At 46.5% G+C, this 26,076-nt stretch overlaps 1 protein-coding gene across 1 annotated transcript in view; it reads right to left on the reverse strand.

The window, feature by feature from the left end:
* Positions 1 to 26,076, reverse strand: part of EXT2 (exostosin glycosyltransferase 2) — a 399,733-nt gene that overhangs the window by 14,864 nt on the left and 358,793 nt on the right. Inside the window, exons 11-12 of the mRNA XM_085643454.1 lie at positions 14,141 to 14,284; positions 13,105 to 13,233 (exon numbers count right to left, since the gene is read on the reverse strand). Coding sequence (XP_085499580.1) covers positions 13,105 to 13,233; positions 14,141 to 14,284 — 273 coding nt within the window. The remainder of the gene's footprint in view (positions 1 to 13,104; positions 13,234 to 14,140; positions 14,285 to 26,076) is intronic.

A 26,076-nucleotide genomic window follows, 5' to 3' on the forward strand; every position in this document is an offset into this window, starting at 1 on the left:
CCTTCTGTCATCTGCGATCAGGCGATCTCTTAAAACCAAGAGGTGTTAAATCTATTGGAGTTTGCGGGAGGGGCGCTGAACACCCGGGACTCTGCCGGCAGATGCGTGACGCGCGTCTCACGCTCCTGCAGGGCACTCGGGCACGCTGCTGGCCTGGCTCCTGCTCCACGGGCTCCCCATGGAAGCAGCGGCGCTGACAGCGCTAATCCCTGTTTAATGACTTTTCACAGCCGAGCTCCTGTGTAAACAACATTCGTCTTGGCGACCGAAGGCGATGAAATAAACTTCCCACCCCTCGGGCTCCCGAACCAAGCAAACCCGGCCTCTGCGCCTCTGGCATCCGAGAGCCGGGTAGTGAGCAGCGGGGCCAGGCCGGTGGGCACGGTGGCATGAGGTCGCTGTCCGGTGCAACTCTGTATGCTCAGGAGCAGGGCAATGGCGGGAGCTGGTCTGTAAACCCCTCTAAAGCGGCACTGCGCGCCTCACTCACGCACCAAACCAGCACCGTACAGGCAGCAGCAGTGCAAGCTTCCAACCTGCAAACAGGTAAAGCAGGCACAGAAGCAATGCAGGCCTCCCTCACACACCTTACCAGCACCGTACAGACAGCAGCCGTGCGAGCTTCCAACATATACAAATAAAGCAGGCACAGAAGAAATGAAAGCCTAACTCACACACCTTACCAGCACTGTACAGACAGCAACCATGCGAGCTTCCAACATACACAGATAAAGCAATGCAAGCCTCCCTCCCACACCTAACCAGCACCGTACAGACACACGCAAGCAGATAAAGCATGCACAGAAAAAATTAAATCCTTATCCACACACCTCCCTTACACACCTAACCAGCAAAGTACTGGCAACAGCTGTGCAAGCTTCCAAAATACAAACAGATAAAGCAGGCACGGAAGCAATGCAAGCCTCCCTCACACACCTTATCAGCACTGTACAGGCAGAAGCAGTGCAAGCTTCCAACATACACAGATAAAGCATGCACAGAAGTAATGCACGTTTCCCTCACACACCTAATCAGCACCTTACAGGCAGCAGCTGTGCGAGCTTCCAACATACACAGATAAAGCAATGCAAGACTCCCTCACATATCTTACTAGTACAGCACAGGCAGCAGCCGTGCAAACTTGCAACATCCAAACAAGAAAGCAGGAATGAAAGCATTGCAAGCCTCCCTCACATACCCTACCAGCACTGTACAGGCAGCAGCCGTGCGAGCTTCCAACATACACAGATAAAGCAATGCAAGCCTCCCACACACACCTTACTAGTACAGTACAGGCAGTAACCGTGCAAGCTTCCAAAATACACACAGGTAAAGCAGGACCGGAAGCAATGCAAGCCTATCTTACACACCAAGCCAGCATCACACAGGCAGCAGCCGTGCAAGCTTCCAACAAACAAACAGGTAGAACATGCACAGAAACAATGCAAGCCTCCCTCACACACCTTACCAGTTCAGTAAGCAGTGGTGCAAGCTTCCAACACATACAAGCAAGTAAAACATGCACAGAAGCAATGCATGCCTCCCTCACATACCCTACCAGCACCGTACAGGCAGCAGCTGTGCAAGCTTCTAACATACAAGCAGGTAAAGCATGCACAAGCAGCCAAGGCCTTCTCCCTTACACACCTTAGCAGCATTGTACAGGCAGCAGCCGTGTTACCTTCCAACACGCACTGATAAAGCAGGCACAGAAACAATGCAAGACTCCCTCACACACCTCCCTTTCCAGCACAGTACAGGGAGCAGACGTGCACGTCTTCCTCACACACCTAACCTGCAGAGTACAGGCAGCAGCAGTGCATGCTTCCAACACACAAACAAGTAAAGCAGGCAAGAAAGCAATGCAAGATTCTCTCACACACCCAACCAGCACCATACAGGCAGCAGCAGTGAAAGCTTCCAACACACGCAATCAGATAAAGCATGCACAAAAGAAATGCAAGCCTTATCCACACACCTCCCTTGCACACCTAACCAGCACAGTAGAGGCAACCGCCATGCAAGCTTCCAATATATAAATATGTAAAGCAGGCACTGAAGTAATGCACGCCTCCCTCACACACCTTACCAGCACAGTACAGGCAACAGCTGTGCAAGCTTTCGACACACACAAGCAGGAAATGCATACACTGAAGTAAAGCAAGCCTCCATCACACAGCTTTTAAGTACAGCACAGGCAGTAGATGTGCAAGCTTCCAACACACACAAGCCGGCAAAGCACGCACAGAAGCAAAGCAAGCCTTCCTCACACACCTAACCAGTGCCACACAGACAGCAGCCGTGAAAGCTTCCAAACACACAAACAAGAAAGGTATGTACGGAAGTAATACAAGCCTCCCCCAGACATCTTACCAGTGCAGAACAGACACCACCAGTGATAGTTTCCCACCCATACAGGTATAGCAAGCACTGCAGCAATGCAAGCCTCCTTCACACACCTTACCAGTATAGTACAGGCAGAAGCTGTGCAAGCTTCCAACACACACAACCCAATAAAGCACACAGGGAAGGAATGCAAGCCTTGCTCACATGCCTTACCAGTACAGTAAGCAGAGGTGCAAGCGTCCAACACATACAAGCAGGTAAAGCACGCACTGCAGCAATGCAACCCTCCCTCATTCACTTAACCAGCACAGTGCAGTAAGAAAGCAGTGATGCAGACTTTCAACATACATAAGCGGGTAAACAATGCGCAGCAGCAAAGCACGTCACCCTCACACAGCTAACCAGCACAGGCAGCAGCAGTGGAAGCTTACAACACACACAAACAGGTAAAGCGCTCACGGAAGAAATGCCAGCCTCTATCACAGGCTTGAACCGGTATAGCAAGACAGCAGCAGTGTAGGCTTCCAACACAAAGAACAAGGAGGAGGCAGCAGGGCAGCGAGCCTCCCTCATCAACACTCAAAATAGATGAAGCCCTTTAGCAGTAATGCAAGCCTCGGTCTTATAACAAAATAGTACCGTACAGACAGCTGCTGTCCAAGCTTCCATCAAAGATACACAGCATAAATGAAACCGACAGCAGCACAGACAACGGTGGTGCAGGCACCACACTTACACAGTACAGACAGCAGTGGTGCAAGCCTCCCTCACACAGTGAACTAGTACAGTTCTGACCCTACCTTACACCTACGGAGAACAGTAGTGCAACTCCCAAAACATGCACAACCGATACAGCAGCAGGGTAAGCATCTCTCTGGTCACTCTCACAGAACATGCATAGCATGACAGCAACACCCACAGCAGTATAAACTCCAGAGGAACACAGCAGCAATACAAGAATCCCTCAGACGTAGAGCAAGTAGAGCAGATAGCATCAATGCAAACTACACACAAAACAGGCAGAGCACAGGTAGCAACAGTGAAAGCATCCTTGGGGAGAGGAGTTGGCCTAACGGCTAGGGCGGTCGACCTCGAATCTGGGGAACTGGGTTCGAGTCTCGGCAATGACGCTGAACATCCTGTGATTCTGGGCAAATCACTTAATCTTCCCGTGCCTAACAAAAAATGAATGTGTCCTCATGTAGTGCAACTGGTGCTATGTTAAGCGCTCCGATACCCGATTTGTGTCAAGTCCGTGCTATAGAAAACTGTAAAATAAAAAATCCTTCACACAGAGAAAGAAGAGGAGTGCAAAACACGCTCATACACACCAAGAACATGGTAAATAGCTTTGCAAGGTAGACGTACAGGATGGGCAACAGCTCTGCAACACACACACACACGCAGACACACACACGTGCAGACTGTGTGGGCCATAGCAGTACACTCTTCCCTCACATGCAGAGACGGGTACAGAAAAGGGAGGAGATGAACGGATGTAAGAGGGTGGCCGATGGAGAAGCTTCACTCGCACACAAACAAAACCAGTGCAGCAAAGCAGTGCATGCTTTTGCATTAATATGTATTTATGTATACAGAAGCAGATGGGTAGCACGAGCTTCCTGCACACACAAGGTAGGGCACACAAAGCAGAAACACAATCAGACAGGAGCACAAAAAGAGCACAGCACGGCCAGCAGCAGTGCAAGCTTCCTTGACACATAAAATACTAACAGCCCATGCAGTAACGCTGCTACCTTCTTTCCCACTTGGAGAACAAGTACAGACTGAGCACCAGCAGCGGGGCAAGCCTTTCTTAAAACAAGATACAGGCTAAGACAGAGGTAGGGAAGATTCCCTCCACATACAAAGAACGTGTACCACTGTGCAGCCGTTCGAGCAAGCTTCAGACACAGAACAGTAACAACACATACACCAGTACTGCAGGCATCTCTCACATAACTAGGACGAGCTCAGGAAGTCCCCGACCAGTAAATTCACAGTCGCTTCAGCTAATGTAGACTCCGTAGCTTATCCCAAGACCAGTGGACCTCAAGAACAGAACGGAGCCGCCTTGACAAAATGGCTGCCTATGGTGGAAGAGACATCTGGAGGGCTGAGGCCCCCCGTTCTACCCAGATAACCCAACGATCAGATACAGGGCGCCTACATCACCACCGCAGCGGCATGTGGCACCAGAGGGAACAGGGGGTGACGTGCTTGGGAATGAATGCACGGTGGGAACACGTTCAAAGAGGAGGGAATTCCAAAGCATGTCTCCATCAGTCAAGGGATTCAGAAAGTTAATTAAAAAATGATCCCTCAATTATCATTCTACAGAGTGAATTTGTAATTAAGATTCCGGGTGTCAGCTGCTACCTGTGGAAAATGGCAGATTTATTTAAAGGACAGCTGGATGGGGCTAACTTTGGAAAGACAAAACTGAAGACATTTAATGGTTTGAAGGTTTCATATAAAAGAGGAGTGCAATTACACAGAAAAGGTGCGACTTTCCATTGATAAAAATGAAAGAGCTCCAGCAAGGATTCACTGTAGGGAAGGGGAACGTGGTATATGGTGGAACCAAAGGAATGTAGGGCCAATGAGATGAACGCACAGAGGAGAACTAGCATAGCACCTAGAAAGAGATTATACTGGCACCAAAGGCAGCGGCGCGGCTTTCATGCTTCCATATACGGCGATGTAAGGAAAGTAGGTCATCTTGGGGCAGTCATGAGCCTACACAACCAGTATTGGGGCCACAACGAAACAAATGCACAGGAGCGATGGCAGAGCACCTAGAAATATATTATTCTCGCCACACAGGAAGCCACAGGGCTTACACGCATGACAGTGAAATCATGGGGCATGTTGGGGCAATTATGATCGTATACATCTGGTAACGGGCCACAGAAGGCACACGGGAGCGATGGCAGAGCACCTAGGAAGACATTATCCTCGCCACACAAGAAGCCACAGGGCTTACACTTAGGACAGTGAAATCATAGGGCGGCATGTTGGGGCAATCCTCGTCATACGATGTTGGGGCAGAATGCAGAACAAACACAGTGGCGCAAAGGTACGGCACATGGAATAAACTACTTGCCAGGTACAATACTTGTGGGGCTTGAAACTTCTAGCTTAACAGCTGGTCCAGAACTATCTTATGGATCTAAACAATTCAATTTGGGGGGCAGTCGGAGCTAGTGAGACTCAAAATGATGTCGAGCTTTAAAGCCCCATCTGCTAGGTTATGTTAATTTGTAAAGAAGTTCAGATTCCGTTGAAAGCTAAATGAGGGTGGAGGAAGCCAAGAGGCCAAGAAGCCTCACAGCTGCTCTCGCCATGATCCGTGACCAAGGCGTAAACATTGGGATCATAGCCTTAATGTTTTGGACTAGTTACAATGGAGGGTAGGCCGTGATCTGCATCTTATCCAGACCGTTCCAATAAAAGGAAGCTTCTGTGACGGAGTCAGGTGCGACTTCGGCTCATTGATCATTAACTCCAGCAAAAACAGGAGGGTCGCACTCATCTGAAGGTGGTCTATGACTGACTTGAGCGAGCTTGCCTTTAACAGCCAGTCATAGAAGAAGGGGAAAACCAGTAACCCTGACCCTCCAAGATGGGCAGAGACCACTGCCATCACTTTTGTGAACACCCAAGTGGCACTAGGGAGGCCGATAGTGAGCAAAGCAAACTGAAAATCATCTTGGCCTACCTTGAACCACAGGTAAAATCTGTGGGACTGCAGGATGGGGTATGAAAATACACATCTGGTAGGTCCAAGGATACCATCCAGTCGCTTGGTTCCAAGGCAGAAAGAATTTGGGCCAGGGTGAGTAATTTGAATGTATCCTTCACAGGAAGACAATCGGAGCACGAAGATCTAAGACCAAGGTTCTTCATCCTCCATCAGCATGAGGAAATAGTGGGAGCTGCAACCCTCGGCTATTTCCAGAATCCTCTTGCTCCTTTGGGGAGTAAAACATGTAGCTCTTGCAACAGAACGGACAAGAGTTTCCCTGAGATTTCTCTGATGTGGGAAGGAGATTCAGCTGAGCAGAAAGTGCACCGAGACCAACTGAGGAATCAGCTCTGCCTCTGCAGATCCAGTAGGAAATACATTGACAGTGGATCGTCTCTATGCTCTCGCCTTGGACAGAGAAAGGTGGGATGATGCAGAGTCCCGCTTTGCCTTCATGTGCTTATTTTGGACTTCGACTGCACAACTGCCCTCTTGCAGAAGTGGGTCCATGTTCTCGACTTTGGGCCGGAGAGATGCTCGCATGAGGCCTGTAACTTCTTATGTTCAGGGAGAAAACTGCGTCACTTCCCAGTCCTGGATCACCTTTGGGTGCATTAGGGTGCCCTTGTCACAGAACCTAGAGTTGTGCCCCAAGCCCAAACACCAGAGACGCACAAATTGCAAGTCCGTAACCGACATTTGTTTCCTACAGTCTCAGAATGGTTTACAACCTGTAGCTTTAGGAGGGAGAATCCGTTTCCTAACTTATTGGATTACCTTGTTTTAAAAGTGATCTAAAGACCAATGAAATTGGGAATAGAGCTCCGGATCCATGTCGAAAGGCATGGGAAAATTGTAACTGACATCACCTTGCAAGGATGGACCATACATGTGGCTCAACTCAGCCACCGGTGGGGCAGAGCCACATTGCGCTTGCGAGCAGCATGCACTAACAGTTCTAAAAACTTCTGGATCCAGTCTCATATCTTGAGAATAATCTAAATGTGAGGAATCTGCATTAGCAGTATTTGTTAGAAACATTTACCACAGACTGTATTATTGGGGGTAGGAGTTAGAGCTGGAAATCAAGAACCCCTAGATTGCGAGCCACGGTGGTAGAGACCGGTAATGAACAAGTGGCCAGTTTACCAGAGGAAAGGAATGAGATACTTAATAGTAATCCTAGTTCTGCATCGTCTGTGACTTCACTAAAGTCAATAAAGCTAAAAGCACATACAAATTAAAAAAATAAAACTTTTAAGAGATGATATCGGATATATTTTTAAATGCCGCTAACCTACGGAGAGCCTATTCAGGATACATTTTCTGAAATCTATGAGTTGACACACATTAGACAACTTTGCAGTACAGCAGCCAACAGTGGAATGTCTACGGAGCAGGCTGTGGCAGCAGGCACTATCATTTGAAGGAGCTGGCCGCCTGTATATACCCAACCACGCTGTGACCTGGTAGTTGCCTTCAAAGGTCAGTTCTGTTGAAGAGGCTCAAGTGCATTTATCCTGCCCTGCGGGTTAGCCACTTTAGCATGAGCAGCCCAGTATGTGGTGGGGCATTTATGACTAATAAAGATTCCAACAATGCTGAATCAGGATTACACCGATCTTCTGCCTCATCCGATCTTCATTGATACTCATAAATGATAAAAAGAGTAGCATAACTAAACCCTCCACCCCTCCCCAAAAACTTATGACTCAATTGCTAAAGTGCTAAAAATGGATAATCAGTGAAAGATACTGGATGAAGAACAACTGCCTGCAGATGCACACAGACAAGACAGAAGTACTGATCTCTGGCAACAACAACAACACATGGAACGACTCATGGTGGCCATCAGACCAAGGACCTGCACCCACCCCCTCCAACCATGGCAGAAACCTCGGAATCATCATTGACAACAAGCTCACCATGAAATCACAGGTCAACGTCGTCTCCTACGCCTCCTTTCTGACTCTGCTCATGCTACGCAAGATCTTCAAGTAGCTACTCCTACACACGAGACTCACCGTGACACAGGCCCTCATCACCAGCCGACTAGGGCAACGCCCTCTACGTAGCTATTGCTGCACACCTCCTACAGAGATACAGAACGCTGCAGCCAGACTCATCCTCGGCCTTTCCCAACAAACCTACATCACATCCCTCCTCAGGCAACTCCACTGGCTCCTTGTACAGAAGAGTTGCCAGTTCAAGCTGCTGACCCAGGCACACAAGGCTCTATACAACCAAGAACCCGCAAACATTAACTATCGCCTGAACTTCTACCAACCGCCGAGTAGACTAAGCATTGCCTTCCTTTCACTTGCCCATACCAAAGCAGAAGCGGAGGACGCTCCTTCTCCCAAATCGCCTCAAAGACCTGAAGCAGCCACCCCACGCACCTCGGGACCATCACCTCCCTTCCAAAATTCCAAATGGCCCTAAAGGTCTGGCTGTTCAAATAAGTCTTCAGGACCAGCAAGCGCCTGGATAGCCTATCGGGTGATTAGCTGTGCTTCATAAATCCTGATTGATCTGCTTCAAAGGTTTTATTTAAAGAATAGACTAATCAAAGCAGCCTGACCAACTACAGTATGTGATCAAGCATCTGAGTCTAACCAATGTCTGGTGAATGCGCGAATAGACGTCCACATAGCTGCTTTACGTATATACATGACAGGAACATTCCTAAATCATGCAACTGCTGCCGCTGTACCAGGCCCATTCAGCTTACCAGGTAATAGCTTGGTGGGCAGCTGGCAAACCATAATACATACCACTATACACCTAAACAGGAAATGTTTTGATGTGGTTAACCCGGTACCAAGGAGGCCATAATTAACATAGTTGCTTAGAATTTGAGCAATTATGTTTTGTCAAAATAAAATCTCAAATCTCTCCTAACACAAGGAATGGAAGGACCTTTCTATCAGGGTGGAGGGTTAACTGAAAAACAGCACTGAAAAAGACTGGTAAATATGAAATTCACAAACTCTGGAAAGAAAAAATGATGAATCCTCATAACAATCAGGTTCTATCATGCAGAATTATATTGCTGCAAGAGTTTCAAACTCAGTAGCCCGGAAAGTTGATGTAATGGCTAGAAGAAATGTTGCATTCCATGAGACGTATTGCAATGAAGCCTTATGTATGGGTTTGAAAGGAGGAGCAATTAATAACAATAAAATCTAATTTAACTACCATGAAGGATAAGGCTGCCAGAGAGTAGTAAAACTTTCTTTAAAACTTCCAAAAGTATTTAATAACCGTAACCATGAAAAAGATCTGAAACATATTTTTTTTATGTAACTCATAATTGCACCTAAGTTAACTTTGCTTGTGGAAAACTGCAGGTCTGACCATGCCAGGCGAGGCAAAGCAAAGCTGAAGAATGAAGACCTTATGACAATAAATAGGACGCTGGCACCGTAAGTTACATCTTTCCCATCAGACCTTGCCAACACATTCTTGGCTTCTTTAGAATGTCCATGGAGGCCTGTGGGAGGTTTGAAGAAGATATGGCATGAAGGCATGTGGACCTCAAGGATGTCACATGGGAATAGTTCACCTGGCCTAGCACAATAGACTTGGTTTGAATGGAAGCCTCCTGTGGGGGCTTATGTACAGGGGAATGAGTTGCCCATTTGGGGACACTGAGAATCATCTTTGCTGAGGTATGTTTGAGCTTGGGCAGGATATTGGGAATGAGCGGAATTGGTGGATAGAAATTTTCCTGATCAATATATCAAAACGACATTGCCCGACCAAGTCCGGTTCCTGCACTCTGGAGGTGAACTTTGGACATTTTGCATTACGAAATGTTGTGAGCACATCTATATTCAGGAATCTCAAATATGAAAATATGTATAGTAGCACTTCGTCATCTAACAGCTACTTATGATGTTTCTTGCAGAATGAACTTAGAACAGCTTTAGAGTTTTGAACCTCTCGTAAGTGGCTGTTTGAACGGACAAATTCTTCACCACGAGCCAATGTGAGACTGTTTGAACCTCTAGGCAGGATAGAGAAATTAGGCTTTCAATTTTGCTGCAATAGTGCATTGTGCTCATGTAGTCCATCTGAATCATAATCCTGTCCGTGACAGTGTAGATAGTAGGAATGCTTTAAAGCACAGATGGATTGCGATCAATTCTAAAATACTGATCTGGTAAAGTTGATTCCTCTTGGACAGAAGGCACTGCACTGTAAGAGTTTCAGAGGCCTCCATATCCAAACAGGGAGGCTGCTCTGATGAAAAGGGACTCTTGTCAGTAGAGTTTTCTTCCTGCACCAGCTTGAAAGTTTGCTGTGCTACAGTACAAAGCTGTAGCCTTTCCTAGTCACAGTCGCCTTCCCACTGAGACCACCGACCTTTTCAGGCAATGTGAAGCGATCTCACATGAAGCTTTGTATTTAGAACAATACAGACACAAGATTCTATGGACCCCAGAAGGGATGACCTTTGACACGTCAATGGGGAAGATTTGATTCTGTGTGCACTTCTGTGAAACTGCACATAATCTTTCCACGTAAGAGACGCCATTTACAGAATATGTGTCTAAGATGGCTCCAAGGTATGTGAGAACCTGTAGTGGGGTTGTGGTGAATTTCTGGAAATTGAACTGGAGACCCAACCAAAAGGTAGAGTGACTGTTGAGTGAAAGTTGTTGACAGTCTTCTTTACCGTGTGAGCTTCTATCAACAGATCGTCGAGGCACATTTTGATGACAATTTTCTGCCTGTGGAGAAAAGCTACTACTACTACCAAGCATTTGGTGGTAAAGGTGTTTGAAGCTGAACTTAGACTGAAAAAGCGGACCAGGTATTTATAATGAGAGTTCCCTACCAGAAATCTTACAAAATAAGGACACCCTTCTCCCTTATGGAACTACAGGAAAAGCTAATGAAAAGCAAGCAAACAGACGCTCTCTTTCTAGATTAATCTGCTGACAAGTTTGAGGCCTAAGATTGGTCTGAACTCTCTCTAAGGGCCTGGGTTAAAAGTATCTTGACTAAATACCTTTTTAAAGGAGGAGGTATGGTCTCTAAGGCCTGCTTTTGTAGTAAAATATCCAGCTCACTTTTTAGCAGATTTAGTTGATGCTTGGTTTAAATTAGGTGGATTGGACGATGAAGGTTTCTTTCTGCAACCATTCTGCATTACAATTTGCATCCACCTGTCAGTAGTAACCGCTTACCTGAAGACACTATTCAGAGACATACACGGAGAAGAAAAGCCGAGGGAGTTATTACCCAGTGCTTGTGATTGTCTTTTGCGATGAGGAGGACGGATTTTGAATCATGAATAACTTACCCTCTTAATACTTTTTATATTTTTCTGGGGTGTGTTGCATGAGTTCCTCTACCTCCTCTCCCTGTTCATGTACCTACCAGATCAGTAAAGCAAGTACATTTACTATGGACCATTGGGTCACTACAACTCTTTCAACTTTTTACCCACAGCATCCAAACTCTTACAGTCTCTAAGTTGGGAGCCCTAAAGGTGAAACGGTGTTAGATCTTTTGCTCACAGTGGGTACAATCAAGGAGTCTGCCTCGACTTGGTTTCTTATGTTTCTCAGCTGTTGTGGAAAAGCTCTGTATTTCTTCCCTGCTTTTAGGGCTGAAAGCCTTCGGGGTGCTTGGCGTTTTACAGAACTCCTTACATTCTTGCAGGAACCATGAGACCTCACGTTTGCAGCTCTTAAGCGCTGAGTAGAATACAGCTAAATTCACTAGGTGGTGAGGGCCTTGACGAGGAAGATTTTTCTCATGGTTTTCTGTCTCCAGGTTTACCTTCCATTGTTTTCACAGAGGTCATTTTTTACATAAAGTTATCTATGGTATATGCGCACAATCAGTTATAAAAAAAAAAACATGTATTTCTGCCAATAGACCTCTATTTTGAGCAACAAAACCTCTGCTATCTGAGTAGTGAACCCTTTATTCCATACACAGCGCTGCCGATACAGTTGTATCTTTACCTGCAGGACGATTTGTCTACTGCAGTAACCAAACACATATAAAGGCTCTACCCAAGTGTCTCAAACATACAAATCAGTGCCTACACTCTTCAAACACCAAGACAACTATTCACCTTCTTTTGACTGAAATTCCATAGTAAAGTACTATATAATGCCATTCAATTACTCAAAGGTGATCGCTAGTGGGGCGAACACAGAATCCTGCAAACACATTAAACCTTCCCTGTGGGCTCCTTGTACTAGAATGAAAGACATGTGCTCAGGTCCATTATTGAACTTGAATTCGGATGCCCATCAACCCCTGATGTACCAGTCTCTCTGACCGATGGCATGCCACGCACATAGGTGATAGATCAAAGTTCTTGACTCGGTTTTAAACATCTGTCATTATTTTGAGAACAGTCAATCTCAGAGTGTTATAGCTCAGCTGTGGCATCACCTACAAGGACCAACTTTTAAAGCCAGATCAAGCTTGGTCTATCTCAAACGAGCCAGCCCAGTGAAAACTGCTAGGCCACGTCCCTCTGAAAGAGGACACAAGCAACCACAGACCGCTTCAGCCTGGTTGGACCTCATTACGGATGTTCAGGTAGAGTTTCTAGAACACAATGAGTTTGCGGACCAACTTTGAGTATGCCGTACACGGCAAGGCCAAAACAGCAGAGCAAAGAAAAAACAAAAACTTGAAATATGAAAAGCTTCAATACAACATTGGTTGGGCCAAATGGGGTCATCGCTACAACAGAGGGACTCCATCACCGTCAGTGTCATTATGCCACATCGCAAACTTCAGGGTAGAAAGTTGGGAGAATGCGAGAGAGACAGGACTGTACATTTCTTTCACACTTAACAGAAACTCTCAGAGGCAGGCACTAGTTGCATGCACTGCATCATGGCCTTTTTGTTGAACATGGAAATTAAAACCCTAGAGTAAATACTACTGGGTGGAGGTGGGCATTTTCTATGTGATAGAGACTGCAAACTGGGAAGCATGTTCTGGCCTCAGCTGTTGGTAAGCGGAGCACTCACCTTGATGGGGGCCTTGCCAGTCACATTGGCCACCAAGAAGTTCATGGCAATGTCTTCGCAGTTCATGTGGGCGTCCACCCAGTTCTTGATGTCGCCGGGCATCTTGTAGGTATATAAATAGTTAAAATACTGCAAGAAGAAGAAGGGGCACAGCTTAGATATATAAAGTGTACAGCCAAAACCATTTCTATGACCTATGCAATCACTGACAGTGCACTGCATGGGTTATTCCCAACCCAAGATGGAGGGACAAGGGCATCCGTGCGGCGACACCTTTTATGGGTCAAAAAACTGCATTGTAGTTATCCACAGATTGAAGTCATGATAGGAGGTGGCAACAGCCGCACGGAAAGTGATTTTAGAATAACTAACTAACCACAGAAGGGGCTATAATTCTAGACCGAACCCTATCGGAGTCTCTCATAAACAACAGGTGCCAGTCAGAAAACTTGTGACTTAAAGATACCAACTACTGTAAGAAGACATGACAACGAAAGCATGTTAAGGCATCACGTGTGTACAACCCAACAAGAAACCTCAGAGCAACAGGAAAAAAGCTTTCAATGAACTCCAAACTCGTAGGCAAAGAATTTAAAAACTGTTCCTTTTTATCAAATTTTCCAGCACTGTGAAATCACTTAACCCCCGAAGGTCTGAAAAATTGAATCCTATTGGCATTTAGGAGAAGAACTAAAGACATATCTATTTGGTGAGGTTTTCGAGTAGATTCTATGTAGGAGCACAGACCTCCTAAACGCATTATAATGCAACCTGCGCACTAAAAGGCTTCAGCACTTTACCAAGTTATTGAAAATCAGCACAGCATGCCAGCGCGATTGATAGAGAACTGCCAGAGGGGTATGGGACCTGGGGGGGCAAAGGGTAAATAAGCTTGGCCCACCGCATTTCGGTGTGCAGGTATGGCCATGCTGAATGATCAATGGGGTGGAATCTTACTACTATTGCAGAACGCAAAGATTGACGTAAGAAGGGACCTCTGGCTGGCCAGCTCTCTGCTCGCTGTGCGTCACATTACCTTGTGGTAGAACGCGGCGCCGGTGAGCACCATCGACACCTCGTTGGTCCATTCCGACTCGTACTTCCACTTGTCCATCTCATGATCCCAAAGGTGGAGGCGGCCAGGATACCCGACCAGTCTGTCCGGGAACTCACGCCACACCTGTGGAGAGACAGACGGACGACAACCATCAGACCACCACAATATCTTCTAAAACGCCAACTCAACAGGGAGGGGAGGAGGCCTGTACGTCCAGCTGTAGGCTGCAGAGTCAAAAGACCACTGATCTACTTGATCAGGTAGTGCGACTCACCACATCATTTCCATGCGCCTTAGTTCCTACAACTTTTAAAATTGTGAGTTAAAAAAATTTCTACACAAATATGCTTGGCTATACACAAAACCTTCCCTTTACAGCATCCTTTTTGTATATCAGGGTTCACAATGCAATTTATTTTGTTATTGACCAGGGGGCTGGCACGCTATATTTGGGGTCACACAGGAAGTGATTCCTTGCCAGGAAGTGAAATCATGTGACCTTTACAGAAGAAATATCACAGAGAATGAAATGGGTCAAGAAGATCCTAAAAGTAAAAAAGTAAAAAAAAGAAACACACAGTGTCGCTAACAGACACAAGCACGGTTACCCTGAAATCAAGTAGTGCGCAGTACCATTCGAGAGCACACCTTAGAACACTCTGGATAACAACCATATTGAATGTTTGCATGAACAAAAGCTGGGAATATATCATACAATAGCAGACAGTTAGTTTGAGCGGCAAATATACTTGTCATTTCAGTAAACTATACTTGTCGTAAAACCCCTGATTATTTGAATTAACTGCACATATTTTATCAAAATACCCATTCCGAAATTCAGCAAACGCATTCATGTTTCCCACATTATTAGCTTATCATTAGATGCAAATGTACTAACTAGCCCCAATATACTAGCAAGTCGTTTGCAGCAAACATGCTTTTTGTGTCCCAAAATATGTTTGCTATTCAAAGAGTGTCAGAATATGAACTCAGCCTGAGGGCCTGCTCTTCCAGCCAGCAGCTGCCACTCCAACTTCACAGGAAATAGCTGGTCAGTCACTGGATGGAGCTAAACTACGTCCTGTATCATACTTTGTCAGTGCACAAAAAAAGCACAAAATTGTGGTGGACGTGCACGATGCGTACGCAGCACAATCCACATGCATCTATATGGGCAGTGCTGTAAATGAAAAATATTTCTTTACTTCGGGGCGCACAAACTGAGTTGGGGTGGTCTCATGAGGGGCTCTGTTACTAATAGGGGTGTGCGTAATTCTCATAATTCCATGTTGCATAATCACATGGAATTACCCAAAAATGCAGAGATTACGCAGAATTACACAAGAAGATTAATTGCATTTGTGCAACAACAGATTGCCGCCCAACCTAACGGATGTGAGTATACTATGCCCTTCTTATAAGTTCTCAAATTGAGAGGATGTAACATTGTAGCTAAAAAGCGCACTTGCCATGACCGATATGAAGAGCAACAGGCATTGGCATAGCCAATAGGTCTCGCCTTTGGACCTTATAAGTGTTTAGCCAGGCAATAGTTGATGTTGTTGCACCAAGGATATTGTGCTGCATAACTAAATACTTATAAGGTCCCAAAAGCGAGACCTATTGGCTATGCCAATGCTTGTTCAATATGGGATGAGTAAACTGCAGGAAGATATAGTATCCACCAGAAACAACATTAGACATTAATTAACTTTGCTTCTGATCGATGCTTCTTCCCACAGATTCTTATGAACGATAATGTAATACGATCCTGGCAAACTTTTGGTTACTGCAAGCCTGAGCAGTGAGACAATTTGCAAATGTATGCAAATATTTCCAAAGTGGCTGAACGGCTCAGTCACAGACATTACTGGTAAGAGCAGCAGACACTGCCATAGATCTCTTACAGAGGACACAAATTTCAGCCGGAAGACCAGATCTTTGTGTAACAGTAACCTAACCCAATACTGTGTGTATCCGCCTCCTTGGCTCCAGCAAGGTCTACCATGAGCAGATCTGCTGTCTTGCTTTCTACAGGTCATGTACTATGGCATCACACGCCTGGTTCCAGCCCACGTAGTATCTCCTTCTTGGTGGGATGAGGAGCAGGGAAAAAAATGCAAAAGTAATAACTTGGCCCATGAGGAAGACAGACAAAGCCTTCGGACAGATTGAAGGTTGACCTCAAAGAACAATTTGGCACACTAGAACAAACTTGAAATGTGGTTAGTTTGAAAGACCCTGAAGCTTGACAAGTCTATAGGCCAATGTTTTCTCTACTGGTAAGAAACGGTGATGTCAGTAACAGTACAGGATAACTGTAAAGACACTTTGAAAGGCGAAGCCATGACTAAGGGGTAACCAGAAATTCAAATCCCACCGTGGAACAATAAACTGTCAGACAACTGGTGTTGAGAAGCGGACACTTTTGCTGTGAAAGCATGTCACCCCTATATCGAAGAACCCGCAGAATCAGTGGCATAACAGATTAATCTGCCAAGACATGGGTACAGTGTTCACTGTGACATAGATTCCAAGTTGCATTCCTCTGATGAGGCCCAAATAGGCCAAAACTAGTCTGAGAATGCATGTATTCCCGTTCAAAGGGAGCGAGGCATGGCAGTTCAGGCTTGGCTTTTCTTACTGGAGCAGGACCATGGTTGATTTGCATAAGTCTGGCTCTGGTCTTAGGAGGCATGGCGAGAAAAATAAATAAAAAATAAAACCAAGTCAGGGGTTCAGCCCGGATTTTAGCCCAGCTCAATTTCCATTGGAGGGGAAAAAAGTCAATTAGTGGGAATAATTAAGGGCAGACCCTGCAGCTCGTCAATTCTAAAGGCATCCAAAGAGATGGAGTTATGAGTTGTTTCATAACCGCAGGGGTCACGTGCTATTCTGGGCTGTGGCAAACAGATACCCAAGTGGGCATCCCACTCCTTAGAAGATAATATCCCCGTCCCTTTGGGTAGGCCTGCCCTCTCTGGGTCCTTGAGCTAGAGGCAACATAGTGCAAATGACCTCACATTTAGGCAGCCCAGAAGATGGGCTGCCACTGGGAAGATGCCCATTTTAGGAGCACATTGTCACAAGCAAAGGGTTCTCAATACCGGGTCAGAACCAGACACCATGCTTATTGATACTGTGCAGAATTGGTGTGTTGTCTTGCAGTATATGGAAGGCCATCAGAACCATCTGAACTGCTCCAAATACAACATGTTTAGAAGTCACTGTTTCAGCACCAAAGGCTCCGAGCAGTCATCTAGCCTTGAGGGGGATGTGTGTGTGTGAGAGAGAGCACTGTGTCATACAAATGCTCAGAGTAGAAAGACAGCCGGCAGGAAACACAGTATAGGTAGCGGAATGAACAACCAGGAACAGCCCCTGAGCATACCTACGTGGCAGGTAAAGACTGAGAAGGGGCTTTAGCAACATAATAGCAAAGGAGTGAAAGCAATGTAAACTTCACACTGAGACTGAAGACAATATGAGAGCAACAGGGCAACGACGGGCAATGAGCCATACCTCGTTGGATACTGGAGGTGTAGGACTGCAGTAATGAATCGATAAGCCCAAGAAACAGATTGAAGGATGGCAGCAGGGAGAAATTCAATAAACTCCAATGCATGATTAGGCAGGAGGGGCTAGGATACAGAAGGAATCTATTAATGGGAGGTGCTGGTCATCAAACAGACCAATGAGGAATAAGGGATTAGTAACCGCAGATAACCAGAACAAGGAAAGTACCAAAAACAACAAGCATTGGCCGCGTGGGAAAAGGAAAGTGATCGCGATCGCGCGAAAAACATAAAAGCAGGGGTGCGCGCGCACACCGGCAAACACGCGAGTGGTGCGCTTGCAGCACCGCCAAAAGTGAAAGCAATCACGCTCCAGATTGCGCCTCGGACGCTGAAAGCTGGCTACAGTGCACGTTCACGCTCGCGTGAATGCAAGCTTTAGGCCAGCAAAAGCCAGTGGGTAGCACTTCGAAAACCCGTATACTAAATGTCTTGCATGACACAGCGCATGCGCTGGCTCAGGCGAGACCTAAAAAAGCATAAAGTGGGCTATGCTTTGTTGGGAGCGATTCTCACAAGGTTAATTTGGAAGGTTTGCAAACTACACTCCCCATTGAGGAAAGGCTAGAAGAACATGTAATGATCCGAGGCGTAGGCGGGTTAATAAAATACGTACTGAGGGTTTTCTATAAAAGTTAGATAAAATTTCAGTTAATATTTAGAGGGCAGTGTGAATAAAGATGACAAGCCTTTATTTGATGCTCATGCTGGCGCTGCTCATACAAAAGAAGACTATTCCGAGCTCTCTCAGTATCTCAGACTGCATCTGGGTTGGTAGGGTACGGTGGTACCCCATACTTACAGAGACATCCCTAACATCGGCTTACCGGGGGTCCTTGCCATATTATCCACGGCCATACAATCTTTCAAGATTGGTTTTGTAAGACCTACCTCTGGAGATTGCCAAATCTTAAGCCATAACAATAGAGGGGCCAACCCAAGTATGTGCCTCAAGTGAGTCGGTCCAACTTCCGAATGGTAGACATAGGTGGGTGTCTCTGAGGGAACCGCTCGCACACTAGAAAGAAATCGGTTTTGTAAATTCTGAAGAATCTCACAATTAGAATAACCCCCCACACCTGCCTCGTAGGTAGCAACATACATGCATTTGGAGTTAAAAAGAGTTATCTCTCACGTCTTTATGACTCAACTTTAAGATTAAGCTAAATAGGGCTTCAATCGCTCATAAAAAATTGTGGGAATCTCAAAATCAACAGTGGGCCCCATTTATGATGCGAGTCAAAAGGAATTCCTAATTACAACGATTTACTTTGACAACAGGCACACCTTTGCTTTGAAGCACTTCAATTTTAATGCCTTTATGCCGGCTGATTATACTAAAGGACTTCCAGTGATTTACCTTTAAATCCAAGGAGCCCATAATATCACAAAAGGTGTCAACACAAAACTGGTAGGCCGAGAGCAGAACTAGCTATATGGACAGCACCATCCACATATAACAGCGTGGGAAAATAACGACTACCCACCTTGGGATTTCAATCCTGTTTTGTAATAAAAAAAGTTCTAGCCAATTGATATAAATTAAAAATAAAAACCTACCCAATATACATCCTTGTTGCACTCCCCGGTTATTGCTTAAAGGTGTAGTGCGTGCCACCCTTTGGCCGCAACATATTTCGACCATGGCAACTCAACGGAGACGATGCAATAAAGTGACCAGTGCCTTCTCAACCACCCCCCCATTTTCCAAAATTTGCCATCATTTGGAGCAATTCACTGTATCTAATGCGCTCGAGAGATCCATAAACGCTAAGTGCAATGCATTTTCTTTACATGGACAAATTTACCAGTCAGGAGGGAGAGACTTAGAGATTGTTCCACAGCGCCAATTCCTGATCTGAAACCATATTCAACATCTGGCAGAATGTTAGTAGCCTCTGCCCACTCCTCCAGCTTTGAAAGGAGTACCTGGCCCTCCAGTGTTACCGTGGTGTCCAGCAAAGATATTGGGCGATAACATACTGGGTGATTCCGGTCACCCTTTTAGAAGACAGGTACAACAGTTGCCTCGCTCCACGAGGGTGTTACTGGACCGGTGATTACAGCTCCAAACACAGGTACAATAGGTACAACAGTTGCCTCACTCCATGTGGGTGTTACTGGACCCGTGATTACAGCTCCAAACACACAACAGTTGCCTCGCTCCATGCGGGCGTTACTGGACCCATGATTACAGCTCCAAACACAGGTACAACAGTTGCCTCACTCCATGTGGGTGTTACTGGACTCATGATTACAGCTCCAAACACAGGTACAACAGTTGCCTCACTCCACGTGGATGTTACTGCACCCGTGATTACAGCTCCAAACACAGGTACAATAGGTGCAACAGTTGCCTCACTCCATGAGGGGGTTACTGGACCCGTGATTACAGCTCCAAACACAGGTACAATAGGTACAACAGTTGCCTCACTCCATGAGGGTGTTACTGGACCCATGATTAGAGCTCCAAACACAGGTACAATAAGTACAACAGTTGTCTCACTCCACGAGGATGTTACTGGACCCGTGATTACAGCTCCAAACACAGGTACAATAGATACAACAGTTGCCTCACTCCATGTGGGTGTTACTGGACCCGTGATTACAGCTCCAAACACAGGTACAATAGGTACAACAGTTGCCTCACTCCATGTGGGTGTTACTGGACCCGTGATTACAGCTCCAAACACACAACAGTTGCCTCGCTCCATGCGGGCGTTACTGGACCCATGATTACAGCTCCAAACACAGGTACAACAGTTGCCTCACTCCATGTGGGTGTTACTGGACCCATGATTACAGCTCCAAACACAGGTACAATAGGTACAACAGTTGCCTCACTCCATGTGGGTGTTACTGGACCCATGATTACAGCTCCAAACACAGGTACAATAGGTACAACAGTTGCCTCACTCCATGTGGGTGTTACTGGACCCGTGATTACAGCTCCAAACACACAACAGTTGCCTCGCTCCATGCGGGCGTTACTGGACCCATGATTACAGCTCCAAACACAGGTACAACAGTTGCCTCACTCCACGTGGATGTTACTGGACCCGTGATTACAGCTCCAAACACAGGTACAATAGGTACAACAGTTGCCTCACTCCATGTGGGTGTTACTGGACCCATGATTACAGCTCCAAACACAGGTACAACAGTTGCCTCACTCCACGTGGATGTTACTGCACCCGTGATTACAGCTCCAAACACAGGTACAATAGGTGCAACAGTTGCCTCACTCCATGAGGGGGTTACTGGACCCGTGATTACAGCTCCAAACACAGGTACAATAGGTACAACAGTTGCCTCACTCCATGAGGGTGTTACTGGACCCATGATTAGAGCTCCAAACACAGGTACAATAAGTACAACAGTTGTCTCACTCCACGAGGATGTTACTGGACCCGTGATTACAGCTCCAAACACAGGTACAATAGATACAACAGTTGCCTCACTCCATGTGGGTGTTACTGGACCCGTGATTACAGCTCCAAACACAGGTACAATAGGTACAACAGTTGCCTCACTCCATGTGGGTGTTACTGGACCCGTGATTACAGCTCCAAACACCGGTACAATAGGTACAACAGTTGCCTCACTCCATGTGGGTGTTACTGGACCCGTGATTACAGCTCCAAACACACAACAGTTGCCTCGCTCCATGCGGGCGTTACTGGACCCATGATTACAGCTCCAAACACAGGTACAACAGTTGCCTCACTCCACGTGGATGTTACTGGACCCGTGATTACAGCTCCAAACACAGGTACAATAGGTACAACAGTTGCCTCACTCCATGAGGGTGTTACTGGACCCATGATTAGAGCTCCAAACACAGGTACAATAAGTACAACAGTTGTCTCACTCCACGAGGATGTTACTGGACCCGTGATCACAGCTCTAAACACAGGTACAATAGGTACAACAGTTGCCTCGCTCCATGCGGGTGTTACTGGACCCGTGATTACAGCTCCAAACACAGGTACAATAGGTACAACAGTTGTCTCGCTCCATTTGGGCGTTACTGGACCCGTGATCACAGCACTGAACACAGGTACAATAGTTGCCTCACTCCATGAGGGTGTTACTGGACCCGTGATTACAGCTCCAAACACAGATACAACAGTTGCCTCGCTCCATGTGGGTATTACTGGACCCGTGATCACAGCTCTAAACACAGGTACAACAGTTGCCTCACTCCATGAGGGTGTTACTGGAACCGTGATTACAGCTCCAAACACAGATACAACAGTTGCCTCGCTCCATGTGGGTATTACTGGACCCGTGATCACAGCTCTAAACACAGGTACAACAGTTGCCTCACTCCATGAGGGTGTTACTGGACCTGTGATCACAGTTCTAAACACAGGTACAATAGGTACAACAGTTGCCTCACTCCATTTGGGCATTACTGGACCTGTGATCACAGCACTAAACACAGGTACAATAGTTGCCTCACTCCATGAGGGTGTTACTGGACCCGTGATTACAGCTCCAAACACAGATACAACAGTTGCCTCGCTCCATGCGGGCGTTACTGGACCCGTGATTACAGCTCCAAACACAGGTACAATAGGTGCAACAGTTGCCTCACTCCACGAGGGTGTTACTGGACCCGTGATTACAGCTCCAAACACAGGTACAATAGGTACAACAGTTGTCTTGCTCCATATGGGTGTTACTGGACCCGTGATCACAGCACTAAACACAGGTACAACAGTTGCCTCACTCCATGAGGGTGTTACTTGACCCGTGATCACAGCACTAAACACAGGTACAATAGTTGCCTCACTCCATGAGGGTGTTACTGGACCCGTGATTACAGCTCCAAACACAGATACAACAGTTGCCTCGCTCCATGTGGGTATTACTGGACCCATGATCACAGCTCTAAACACAGGTACAACAGTTGCCTCACTCCATGTGGGTGTTACTGGACCCATGATTACAGCTCCAAACACAGGTACAACAGTTGCCTCACTCCACGTGGATGTTACTGGACCCGTGATTACAGCTCCAAACACAGGTACAATAGGTACAACAGTTGCCTCACTCCATGAGGGTGTTACTGGACCCATGATTAGAGCTCCAAACACAGGTACAATAAGTACAACAGTTGTCTCACTCCACGAGGATGTTACTGGACCCGTGATTACAGCTCCAAACACAGGTACAATAGATACAACAGTTGCCTCACTCCATGTGGGTGTTACTGGACCCGTGATTACAGCTCCAAACACAGGTACAATAGGTACAACAGTTGCCTCACTCCATGTGGGTGTTACTGGACCCGTGATTACAGCTCCAAACACACAACAGTTGCCTCGCTCCATGCGGGCGTTACTGGACCCATGATTACAGCTCCAAACACAGGTACAACAGTTGCCTCACTCCACGTGGATGTTACTGGACCCGTGATTACAGCTCCAAACACAGGTACAATAGGTACAACAGTTGCCTCACTCCATGAGGGTGTTACTGGACCCATGATTAGAGCTCCAAACACAGGTACAATAAGTACAACAGTTGTCTCACTCCACGAGGATGTTACTGGACCCGTGATCACAGCTCTAAACACAGGTACAATAGGTACAACAGTTGCCTCGCTCCATGCGGGTGTTACTGGACCCGTGATTACAGCTCCAAACACAGGTACAATAGGTACAACAGTTGTCTCGCTCCATTTGGGCGTTACTGGACCCGTGATCACAGCACTGAACACAGGTACAATAGTTGCCTCACTCCATGAGGGTGTTACTGGACCCGTGATTACAGCTCCAAACACAGATACAACAGTTGCCTCGCTCCATGTGGGTATTACTGGACCCGTGATCACAGCTCTAAACACAGGTACAACAGTTGCCTCACTCCATGAGGGTGTTACTGGAACCGTGATTACAGCTCCAAACACAGATACAACAGTTGCCTCGCTCCATGTGGGTATTACTGGACCCGTGATCACAGCTCTAAACACAGGTACAACAGTTGCCTCACTCCATGAGGGTGTTACTGGACCTGTGATCACAGTTCTAAACACAGGTACAATAGGTACAACAGTTGCCTCACTCCATTTGGGCATTACTGGACCCGTGATTACAGCTCCAAACACAGATACAACAGTTGCCTCGCTCCATGCGGGCGTTACTGGACCCGCGATTACAGCTCCAAACACAGGTACAATAGGTGCAACAGTTGCCTCACTCCACGAGGGTGTTACTGGACCCGTGATTACAGCTCCAAACACAGGTACAATAGGTACAACAGTTGTCTTGCTCCATATGGGTGTTACTGGACCCGTGATCACAGCACTAAACACAGGTACAACAGTTGCCTCACTCCATGAGGGTGTTACTTGACCCGTGATCACAGCACTAAACACAGGTACAATAGTTGCCTCACTCCATGAGGGTGTTACTGGACCCGTGATTACAGCTCCAAACACAGATACAACAGTTGCCTCGCTCCATGCGGGCGTTACTGGACCCGTGATTACAGCTCCAAACACAGGTACAATAGGTGCAACAGTTGCCTCACTCCACGAGGGTGTTACTGGACCCGTGATTACAGCTCCAAACACAGGTACAATAGGTACAACAGTTGTCTTGCTCCATATGGTTGTTACTGGACCCGTGATCACAGCACTAAACACAGGTACAACAGTTGCCTCACTCCATGAGGGTGTTACTTGACCCGTGATCACAGCACTAAACACAGGTACAATAGTTGCCTCACTCCATGAGGGTGTTACTGGACCCATGATCACAGCTCTAAACACAGGTACAACAGTTGCCTCACTCCATGCAGGCGTTACTGGACCCATGATTACAGCTCCAAACACAGGTACAACAATTGCTTCACTCCATGTGGGTGTTACTGGACCCGTGATTACAGCTCCAAACACAGGTACAATAGGTGCAACAGTTGCCTCACTCCACGAGGGTGTTACTGGACCCGTGATTACAGCTCCAAACACAGATACAACAGTTGCCTCGCTCCATGTGGGTATTACTGGACCCATGATCACAGCTCTAAACACAGGTACAACAGTTGCCTCACTCCATGCAGGCGTTACTGGACCCATGATTACAGCTCCAAACACAGGTACAACAATTGCTTCACTCCATGTGGGTGTTACTGGACCCGTGATCACAGCTCTAAACACAGGTACAATAGGTACAACAGTTGCCTCACTCCATGCGGGTGTTACTGGACCCGTGATTACAGCTCCAAACACAGGTACAATAGGTACAACAGTTGCCTCACTCCATGTGGGAGTTACTGGACCCGTGATTACAGCTCCAAACACAGGTACAATAGGTACAACAGTCGCCTCGCTCCATGCGGGTGTTACTGGACCCGTGATCACAGCTCCAAACACTATCTAACCGCAATTGGACTGCAGCGCAGCATGGAGGCTCTTTTTAATCATACTTAAAGTCACTTTTTAAAAATAAGTATTTCAAAAACAAAAATAGTACCTTTCAGGGGAAGGAAAATAGCAATACCTCTGACCTGGAAACTAGGAGGAAGATTAGTAGAAACAGCATCTACTTATATCTATTTGGGGATAGTTTTCTCTCAGTCCACCGGTACTGCCTCGCACTTTCAGCAGATTGAACAAAAAACAGTATCCCACGCAAGGGTAATAAAAGGGTTTTACTACTCCACTGTAAGGCGACATTTTTCAGCTCTCCTCGAAGTTTATCGAACAAAGATTACCCCGATCCTAACATACGGCTTAGAGTATATTCCAATACGCCATTGGGGCTTTTTAAACCTCAGGGAGGGAAATCTCTTGCGCATGCTTACGACTACCAGCCAAGCCACTTATCTTCTTCAGCCATGTGCGAGCCAGGCTGCAGGCTCCCTCCACACAAGCAAACCCGCAACCACGGGCTCTATTAGGGCACCCTCCAAGGCGCACTTAATGACATGGAAAATTGAAATTACAACCAAGGAGAAAAACAGATGCATCATCAGTAATGAAATGAAGCCAGGAACATAATGCAGCACATGATGAGCAGACATGTGCAGGATTGCGCCATGCTAGCGACCTTCAGAGCCCGCGCGCGCCACACGAGTCGGTGCTCAGGAGCCACAGCAGCCACAGGCTCAGATCTTGAATTCATGGGCACAAACCCATGAGCGTCACAGAGTGCACAAACAGATGAAACTATAAGAGCAAGAAGATGAACAGCGAATATATAATACAAACAAGACACTGGGACAAGAGCAAGTCGAACTCACTAAATAAAATGATTCATCTAATAGCGCCCAAAGATTCAATACTAACAAAAAGACAGGGAGGGGAAACAAAACATACTAGAGATGCTG

This window comes from Triturus cristatus, chromosome 3_1 (assembly GCF_964204655.1).
Source record: "Triturus cristatus chromosome 3_1, aTriCri1.1, whole genome shotgun sequence".
NCBI classification, from domain to species: domain Eukaryota; kingdom Metazoa; phylum Chordata; class Amphibia; order Caudata; family Salamandridae; genus Triturus; species Triturus cristatus.